Source organism: Thamnophis sirtalis, unplaced genomic scaffold (genome assembly GCF_051295495.1).
Source record: "Thamnophis sirtalis isolate CommonGarterSnake01/CBP01778 unplaced genomic scaffold, rThaSir2_p1.2 scaffold_1, whole genome shotgun sequence".
NCBI classification, from domain to species: domain Eukaryota; kingdom Metazoa; phylum Chordata; class Lepidosauria; order Squamata; family Natricidae; genus Thamnophis; species Thamnophis sirtalis.
Window position 1 is genome coordinate 109,152,378 of NW_028261381.1, and position 10,595 is coordinate 109,162,972.

The 10,595-nt window shown below is 38.4% G+C and overlaps 1 protein-coding gene across 3 annotated transcripts in view; it reads left to right on the plus strand.

Moving 5' to 3' along the window:
- The window catches only part of SMOC1 (SPARC related modular calcium binding 1), a 67,486-nt gene extending 59,018 nt beyond the window's left edge, over positions 1-8,468 (plus strand). For all 3 annotated transcript variants that reach the window (XM_087721526.1, XM_087721508.1, XM_087721516.1), the window contains exons 10-13: positions 391-496; positions 3,196-3,443; positions 4,694-4,744; positions 6,838-8,468. In XM_087721526.1, the coding sequence (XP_087577652.1) occupies positions 391-496; positions 3,196-3,443; positions 4,694-4,744; positions 6,838-6,854 (422 nt within the window). In that variant the 3' untranslated portion in view covers positions 6,855-8,468. The remainder of the gene's footprint in view (positions 1-390; positions 497-3,195; positions 3,444-4,693; positions 4,745-6,837) is intronic.
- The last annotated feature ends 2,127 nt before the right edge of the window (positions 8,469-10,595 follow it).

Genomic DNA, 10,595 nt, shown 5'->3' on the forward strand with positions numbered 1-10,595 from the left:
TCCATGAAACCCCCCTTGCTGTTTTCTTTTGCTATTATTTCTTTTTATTCTTATTGACGGGTTTAATGTATATCAACCTGAAATTTGCACAGTATGCCTTTGTGCAATTATGTTATAATTCCACTGGAACAACCAAAAGCGTTTTTCTTAGAGAAATCAATCTTTGCCTCCTTCTTATTGGGTATAGTTTCATGAAATGTACACTTACTGTGGAAGAAGAAAATGTCTGCTGCTATTGAAAAGCCAATTGAGATTTCAACTTACTGAAAACATCTCATCAGAACTGCCTGAAACATAGCATGGCAACATTATAGATATGGAAAAAAAAAAAGAAACCTGTTTTGTCTTCTGTTTTTTTTTAAAAAAAAACTAAGTTGCTCTTCTTTCCAGGTTGCCCAGAAGGGAAAAAAGTAGAATTTATTACCAGTTTACTGGATGCGCTCACCACAGATATGGTACAGGCTATTAACTCAGCAGCACCTGCTGGGGGTGGAAGGTGAGTTTAGAAGCATTCAGGTGAAATAGAAATGAGACACCCAAAACCTTGTTTCGTGCCTGGACAATAACAAAATTGCAAGAGGGTGATACAAAGTAGAAATCTATGCGGTATATACTATCTTATGTAAATCTAAGAGGCTTCCTCATATGCATATAGTCCTTGACTTATGATCACAACTGCGACCAAAATTTCCACTGTAAGTTGTGGTGAAAAATTGAATCATCACCTGATGGGACCGGATCTTTTTATGATTGAATTATCATCTTTGTAACTTGAATCACACAGTTGGAAACCAACAAAACAGCACCACAAATTGTGATCATCTGACTATGGGATATTGTTTACAAATGCGAACGGCTTGCCAAGTGTCAAAATTGTGATTACATAAACATGGGGGAAGGGCAATAGTCATAAATTTGAATGTAGGTCCTAATTGACTTTTGGGGAGGCTGTCATTAATTTGAAGCACTATTAAATAAAAGATTGTAAGTTGAGGACTACCTGTATCACTCACCATTTTCATTATGAAAGGGATAAGCTCTTGCTTTTTGTGCTTGAGACACAAATAATTAAGGTTTGTATTCATATATAAAATGGGTCTCTTCTCTAAAAAGGAGAACGAGTGAACCTTCTTCCATTTTATCTCACAGTTCTTTCTTGCTAGGGTCATGCCTGCTACTGAAACCAAGCAAAAGTAATGCAGTATTAAGAGTCCCGGAAAAGGAAGATTTCCTTCCCCCTCCCCTCAGTTTTTTATGGCTTTATGCTCCTGAACCTATATTTTATTCTTATGTCCTTTAGTCTGAACCTCTGATAAACCATTTAAAATATGGATGTAGGTCACTTATCTTTTGGGATTTGGATTCTTCAGTGAAAAAAATCTGTTCTGTTCTCAGTTGGCTAGTCAATATAAGCTGGTTTACGCTTGCATAAGATATATGCCATCCATTTGCATCCACATGCTTGAATTAACACTAAGATACCTTCACACTTTCTTCACATTTATATAGGTTTTTATTTCCTTTCACTGACTTTATCACTCTCTATTTGGTATTCACAATTCTTAAATATTCATGTGTAAGCTATGCTTTTCCTACATTTTTCATTTATGTCTATTATTGTAGCGTTAAAAGAGAAAGAGGTAGAAATGTGAGAAAATAGAATTTGCACCAACAATATCTATTTCTTCTTCCTTTGATTTTATTACTAATGGAGGATACCAATTGAAAAGAAGCAGGAGGATAGCCCATCCCCATGGTAAAATTTCCCCCATGGATCAAGACCATTTTCCCCTAACCCCATTGGATCCTGGGGGACTGGGATCACTCTCAGTGGGGAAAAGCACCTCTCTGAAGCTCTTGATAGCATTAAAGTGTGTGTTTGTGTGTGCACGCACATAATATTTTAAATCTATACATGCACTGATTATGTTTTATTTTAATCTTTGTTCGTGAACAATAATTACTAGACAGAGAAATGCTGTTTAGGTTCATGCATCTATTCTATTTGGAATCTTGCTGGATCTGAATTTTACAGCCTGTAAGTGAAACAATTCTGGTGTGCTAGTTTTTCTTTCTTTCTACATTTGGGTTATATTGAACCGCAATGTTAACCTTCAATTAATTTGGCAGAAGATAAGATCACAAATGATGCTGATTAACACAAACTTTGTGTGCTTATGTGTGCAAATCTCTTTCTGTTCCATCGCTTTCCAGCATGGCCTTCTTTTATTGTTTACCACTCACAAAACACCTAAACAGTTTTTCACAGGGGTTCACTCAACAACTTGCTGCCTCTTGAAATTCCCATCAGATACTTTAAGATCGGTGTTTAGACCAAAGACATCTTTGTATCCAACATTTTTAAAATGATTGCAGAGGAAGCATTTTCACAGATAATTGAAAGATGATAATGGAGTTTCCACTTAGCATTTTCTTTCATTTCAGAACATTTATAACACTTTCATGTATTTTATATCAGCAGTGTGTTTGTATGTGTGTACGTATGTTTGGTTGATTGAATTAGGAACTGCGTAAATTTGTATCTTTTCCAATCTTTTGTGTTCATGCAAGGCAGTGGTGGGTTTCACATTTTTTTAGAACCTCTTCTGTAGGTGTGGCCTGCTTTGTGGGAGTAGCTTGCCGGCCATGTGACTGGGTGGGCGTGGCCAACTTGTAAAATGTGGTGAAACTCACTTAACAATGCTCTTGCTTAGCAACCAAAATGTTGGCTCAGAAACTCTGGCATTTGAAGCACACAAATCGTAAAGCTGTCAAGTTACAAGACCCGTGCATCCCTAACCCTTTAGGAAAAAAAAACCCAGGGGTGTTCAAACTTGACAGCTTTAAGACTTGTGGACTTTAACTCCCAGAATTCCTCCTCTCGCTTTTCATCTTGATGATGTGTGGACGGGCGGGGGGAGGGAGCTGGAACCGGTTTTAAACGGCACTGTAGATTTGTGGAACCTCTTCTATAGAAGAGGTTAGAACTGGCAGGAACCCACCCCTGATGCAAGGCTTCTCTAAACACTTTTGGAAAAAAAGGTCCTATTGTCCCTAGAAGCAAACATCTGACAGTGTTGATTATAATGATAGGAGTGTATTAAGGATCTGACTATCAGATTCTGTTTGTGTTTCCATTTTATATGAGTGTGAGAGAAAAACATCTAGCCTGATAACTATTATGCGTCTTCCAAGGTTCTCTGAGCCTGATCCCAGTCATACCCTGGAAGAGCGAGTGGTTCATTGGTACTTCAGCCAGCTGGACAACAATAACAGCAGCGACATCAACAAAAGGGAGATGAAACCCTTCAAGCGCTACGTGAAGAAGAAAGCCAAGCCCAAGAAATGTACCCGACGCTTCACTGACTATTGTGATCTCAACAAAGACAAGTCCATCTCACTTCAGGAATTGAAAGGCTGTTTGGGGGTCAGGAAGGAAGAAGGTTGGTGTGTCTTTTATTCATTAAGCTGAACTAACAACTGGCTTTAGAATTCAGCCTGTTTTGCTTTATTGTCCAGGTCGTTTTGGTGGGATTGTGGCTTTTGGGGGTGGGGTTGAAGGGAAGGGAGTATGCATAAGAGACAGTTGAAAAGGGCTAAGGAGCTGGTAATCTTGGTCATTTGGAGACAGGTACTACTTATTTAGCTAAGTGCATATTTCCCTTGAAATAGTTCCATTAAAAATGTTATTTACCTCATAATATCTTTCAAGAGAGGCAGTTTGGTGTAGTGATTAAAGCATCAGGCTAAAAATCAGGAGACTGTACATTTTAGACCCACCTGAGGTACAAAGCCAGATCGGTAACTTTGGGCCAGTCAGTGTTAGGAAGAAAGCAAAGCCAAACCACTTCTAAAAAAAGATTGCTGGGAAGACTTCATGTGCCTGTGTCAGGAGTCACCGGGAGTCAGGAGTTTTCAACTATTTAACTGATTTTGAAATGCTATTGTCTACATTTATTTTTTTATTTGGATTGAAATCATGTTGTTTTAGGGTGAAGATTAAGCAAGCCTCATCCTGAGGGACTCTGCTAAGTACAGATTCCTTGGGTCTAATAATTCACTTGTACAATTGTGGATTTCCTAGATTGTTATTGCACCCCTCCGCCTTCTAGGATGTAATTAAAGACAAGTCTTTATTCAGTCCTGTGCAATTATTACTTACACCTTAGCTCATCTGTAGCAAGGGACTATAGTGGCAATTTTCTTGCTCTCCCTGCCTCAATCTACCCCTACCAGAGGTGGTACTCAACATATTCTGACCAGTTCTGGACAACCGGTAGCAGAAATTTTGAGTAGTTTGGAGAACCAGTAAATATCACCTCTGACTGTCCCTGCCCCATCTATCCTCTGCCTCCCAGCTGATCGGGAGGGAATGGAGATTTTGCAGTATCCTTCCCCTGCCACGTCCACCAAGCCATGCCCACAGAACTGGTAATAAAAAGTTTTGAATCCCACCACTTATCCCTACCTTGGAGACATGCCAACTTGGGGGAAAAAATGAAACAAAATCATTTATTAATATGAAAGGACAGGCCTTATGTTCAGAATTGCCCAGCTGTTTTCATTTTATTTTTCTGCAGATATTAGTGAGTTTATTGCGCAGGAGAAGCCACAGCTTCTATTTTGAAGAAATGTAGTAATCTTGACCAATATCTAGAATTAATAGACAAAAGAATATTCTTTGTATTTGCAGGTAGCATTGGCAGCTTCCCACATGGAAAAAGGCAAGGCGTTAATCCTTTCAGTAAGTAGTTTTTTATTGTTTTGATTGCCTTCCTATCCCATGATCTTTCTTAACCTGCCACTTGGGGCATTTTAAGCTGATGCTTTTCAGAGTAGCAAACTTAACACACCAGCTTGTCAAGAAAACCAGGAGATGGAGGCTCAATTTTCATCTTTCTCCAAATGATTCGGATTTGAAAGGGCCTTATTGAATGGTTTTTGTTAACTATTTGTCTTATAACAATTTATATAACTTGGTATATTTGAATAACATAAATTCTCTCAATAATATCCAAAGAATGTTTTTGCTTGCTTTTTAGTTGAGCAGAGAAGGATAAAGGAAACAAGTATTAAGAATACGTTAGAAGAAGTTTGCAATTACACAAAATTATGCTTGACTAAAAGCAATTATAGGTGTCCCAGGATAATGATGCGGGATCAAATCTGGATCAGTTTCTGGGACCGGAGGTTTTATCTTCTGTGCTTCTGGACCAGTGATGGGTTCCTCTCCCCGTCGCTACCAGTACGGTGCTCACAGGGCCGCACGTCCTTTCGTGCACATGCGCTGCGCCCCTGGGACACCCAACTACTTGTCGGAGCTCGCATAGGCACCACATGCTGTGGGTGCATGAGCAATTGCCCAGTTGCTTTAAAAATCGGTGTACAACACAGGTGGACGGGTGAGCCAAATGAGCCACCATACCGGTACGCTGTCAGCTGCTCCCAGCTACTACTGGTACAGCTGTACCGGGCCGTACCAGCTGAAACCCACCACGGTTTTGGACCCATGGGGCTCCATCACGAGTCTAAAAGCTCAGAAGACTTAATCTTTAGTCCCAGTGGCCAACTCAGATTCGGTCTTGCAAAATTATGTTTCTTCACTTTTTAATTAATGAGAGAAGTTATAAAATACAGCATTAAAAATTCTTTCCTTTTATTTTTAAAACCATAACTAGTGACTAGTTTGATTCTCTGCATGATTATATGCTTACCTTATTTTATGATGCTTTTTACAGCTTCATTGTATCTTGCTTTTCTCAACCCAAGATGGTATGGGCAGCGGGGAAGGAGTTAAGATTTTTTTTAAAAAAAGTGTACATTATTATAATTATTTTAAATTAATATAATCATAAACATATATTTTTGTGAGATATGTGCCTGAAAAAGAGCATGTGTCTAAGAAAGTAAGCATATAAAAAGATCTGTGTTTCAAACAAGATCTTCCCTTGGTATGAATGAAATAATAGCATTAAGAAACTATATAAAAACAGATTGCTTGGGAAATGACTATTGAAAGCTTTGCACATGAGGAGAAAGTGTTAGAAAATGGAAATAGGTACAGAACTCTTTAAACCAGGGGTAGTCAACCTTTTTATACCTACTGCCCACTTTTGTATCTCTGTTAATAATAAAATTTTCTAACCGCCCACTGGTTCCACAGTAATGGTGATTTTGTGAAAACCTAATGAAAACGTTTTTAAATAATGCTATGAATTTTTTAAAAAGTCAATTAAATTAAAAAAAAGGAAAGTGCTTCAGTATCGGACAAAACTCCTACCGCCCACCATAAAAGCTGGAACGTCCACTAGTGGGCGGTAGGGACCAGGTTGACTACCACTGCTTTAAACAGACAGTCTTTAAAAAGCATTGAACAACCTGCCAGACCAAAATTCTGCCTGACCCACTCAGGTAGATGATTAGATTTATTTATTTATTTATTTATTCATTCATTCATTCATTCATTCATTCATTCATTCATTCATTCATTCATTCATTCATTCATTCATTCATTTATTTATATGTTTGACTGACCTGATGTTTACCCATGGCATTTTAATATTTATGCAAATTGAAAAAAATCTACCCCTTTTGTTGAACCTGAAAATCCCTCCGTAAAAATCAGAAACACTTTTCAAATGAGTGCAGTTGGTAAAAGGAGCTGCTTTCCAGAAGGAATTAAAATAATCTAATTTTAGCTATGCCGGGTGCTTCTCTTGCAGTGAATCTTCTACCGGTCTTTATATTTCCAAACTGGCTCCCTTAATCAGTTGATTACTTTTTAATAGGATTTAATTGGTTTTTCACCTTTGTTTTCTTCTCTGTCTTCAACTTCAGTAGGACGTCTTGTCTAAGAGGATATGCCATGGATGGATGGATGGATGGATGGATGGAAGGAGATGGGATACATGACCATTTGAAAACATGTAGGACTGGCAACAACCAGTATAGCAGAAGTGGCAGTCACAACATTTGCACTTTGTTAAAAAAGAAAGAAAAAAGAAGAGAAGGAGAAAAATTGTCTGCATATAATACAGGTTTTTTTTAGTAATCTGAAGAAAAGACCACTGAAATTTGGAAAGAAAGCTGAACATCTACTTGTGATTTAAATCTTAAGGATTGCCTGGACTTGAAAAAATGTTTAATATACTGTACATAAAATGTAAATTACACAGTGATTTTCTGTTGGCTATAGGATAACTATTTGATACCTGCCTGGTTTTTGTTTCCTTTGTTTCCTTTTTAAGAGGCACAGCAGATTCAGGAATGTCTTCCTGGACAGGAGTGTCTTCTAACACCACCCAACCTTTGTTAAATAATATCAGCTCTGCCTTCATTACATTCATTACAGAGATTATTGGATGGTTCTTTATAAAATGTTGTAAATCACGGATGAGGAAATGATCTAAATATGTACTCTATAGCAGTGGTCCCCAATTCCGGTCCACGCACTGCTAACAGTCTGCTGCCTGTCGGCAACTGGACTGTACATGTCGCTGGTGAATATGCCATTTGCACAAGCGGCAGGCATACACATGAAACCATCTCCTCCTTCTGCCGCTACAACTGATGGCAGTCTGCGGAGCCAGAAAGGTTGGGGATCGCTGATCTGGGGAATATTCAAGAAATGTAAAAGTGAGCAGTATGAAATTATAAATGGGGGTGTGGACTTCATGGCCTCCAGATATTGTTGGACTTTAATGTACATATGTTTAGGCAGCATATCTAATGTTTACAGGCAGCAAGAATGAGACAAAACCTCTACCCAGTTCAGAAATCCAAAATAAAGCAACCTCACAAAATAGCTGTCATAACCGTGGCTTGAGCTCATCTTATGCACACATCCCTGGATGTGTGCATAAGATACTTGGTTCCTTGAGCGAACCGGATATGAGTGAACGGTTCTTATTAATAGGAAGTTTTTCCCCCCATTTAGAAGGAATTTCCCTTCAGTTCCCTATTCTGGAACAAGAGACGACTTTGGAATTTATTCTGTGTGAAGTGTTCCGCATTGTGGTGTCCACCAGTTGACCATTGTGAGGACAGACTACTGGGGTCAGAGGTCCAGTCCAGCCAGAATCTCACTGCTTATATTCTTAATTTCTTGGTCCTGGCTGTTTTGGTATTTAGGGAAAGCAAGAGTGGGTTGCAACAATGACTTTTTTGGATTGTGGATCTTGAAAGTTTACTATACATAGGTGAAAGTTCGAAACTGGGCAAAAACATTTTCTTCTTTTTTAAATCTGGGTTGAATCATTTCACAGATTTACTGTAAAATGAATTTTTGTCTCATGGTTCGCCAGCACCCCCTGCTGGCTTCTCTGATTTTTCACATACAATGAATGTGTCTTTAAAATCTTTGTTATTTTTCCTTTCTTTTGTTCAAAACACTTATTCTGTATGCATTCAAATTACTTTGAATATGCAGTGTAAAAAGTCTACTTTGTCCGTATGAATAAAGAACAATTTGTAAAGAATGTTGTTAAAAGAGTTTTTGTTCACTCAGATCTTCCTCTCTTATTGTTAACAATGCCAGGAAATCAGAGACCATGCCAAATTCTTCTGTCACATTGTCTTACTATTTTGTGAAAATGAATGTTGTTTAGTTCTGTCAAAGGGCATCTAATCAGTGGCTCCTTTAGTTTGGAATTTTTTTTTTCAAGGAACATCCCCCAGAACCTGTTGGATTAGAGCAGCACATAAATCCCAGTAAATTAATAAAGATACATAAACTTTTTCACAACCCCAGATTTCATAATTTCCTCATTAAGATACATACGCTTTGCATGAGGAGTTTTTGGATTTAGACCAAAGTCTGCCTCATCCTCCTTCCTCCAACCCAGCAGTAATCACTCTTATGGCCATGCTCAAAGGAAGTATGAAAGTGATCATATCCTTTCTTGGTTCTCCCACATCCAAGTAATTACTAATTGATACTGGTTTTTGCCAGAAAATTGCATCCCATCATCTATTAATGCTAACACATGTTCTATTTAAAAGCGAGCATCTGAAAAACATTTCAATACTCCACGTGTTTTGGATGTCCATCTGTGGGGTTATGTATAGGGAGGGTCCTTCTGCTAATAGAGTTCATTGTGATGCTTTTTTTCTACTAGTGGATTTTAGAGGGAGGGAGGAGTGTGATGGTAGTAGTAGAAAACAGCAACATACAAAGGGAAGTCACTCTTGAGTAGGTCTTTTATAAGTGTCTGTCAATAAGCAAGGACAATATTTAGGAAAATACAGGCAGGAAAACATTTCATGTTAATAGTGGGTGAGGCAAATAATCCTGGACTCTTCAAATGGGTATGGATATTTGGCTATTACTTTCTTCAGTCATAGGGACGCAGTGGTTCAGTGGCTAAGACGCTGAGCTTGACGATCAGAAAGGTCGGCAGTTCGGCAATTTGAATCTCTAGTGCTGCATAACGGAGTGAGTTCCTGTTACTTGTCCCAGCTTCTGCCAACCTAGCAGTTTGAAAGCATGTAAAAATGCAAGTAGAAAAATAGGAACCACTTTGGCGGGGAGGTAACAGTGTTCTGTGCGCTTTTAGCATTTAGTCATACCAGTGACATGACCATGGAGTCGTCTTCGGACAGCGCTGGCTCTTCGTCTTTGAAACAGAGATGAGCACCACCCCCTAGAGTTGGGAATGACTAGCACATATGTTGAAGGGGAACTTTTACCTTTACCTTCTTCAGTCATAATTCCCTTGAATGTTCTTATTTTGTTTCATGATGACAGCTAGGGAAGACTTGATCTGTATTGTTTTTATTTAGGGATTTTATTAAAGCTTTGCAAAAAAAAATCATGCTTAGAGAAAGTCCTTAAACCAAATATCTTTACCTGGTGCCCAAACCTGCACCAGGAAAAGACAGATTCACCTTCCTGAAAAAGGATGCTATTAGAAGCTGCCATAGAAGTTTTGTGTCTTTTTCTCTTTCCAACTGAAGCACTGCATGGCGCTACTTTTTACTATCCCCTGATTCCAGTTTAATGATTAATTCATATCTATTTTTTCTTGTCTGGCTAAAAAAATATACAATGTTCAGAGGGCTGTTTGAAAATTGTGTGAGTCCTGAGTTTGCATAATGTGTGGGAGCCAATATGTATTTGCTAATCCCCTCTTGAAGACTGATTCAAAGCAAGTAGATACAAATTATTGTTTGGAACAGCAAGCTAGATACTCTATGCTGGTTTACTGGTTTAGTCAATTTCATTCATACCGGCAGAATTTTCCTTGCTTACTCAGAAAAAGAGAATGTCTAAAGACATGTATCAGTGGTCCAAAACAGGCAAGCAGACAAAATGTAACTGATAGAAATGTAACTATAGTAAGAGGATTTCAGGAAACTTTTGAAGATAAAATCAGTAAGCTCTCCTGCACAAGGGAATAACAGCTAAATCCACAAGGTTAAGTCTAAGCAATAACAGTTGGTTCATTTTTCCACACCTAAGCTAGGAAGCATTATTTACAAACTACAACAATAGTCACACTAAAGCTAGATCTGCATGTTTTGCTTGCAAATGCAACGTCTACCTCTGACTTCCTGCATTGCCTCAACACTAGTGTTTCCCACTGTCTGATAGAACA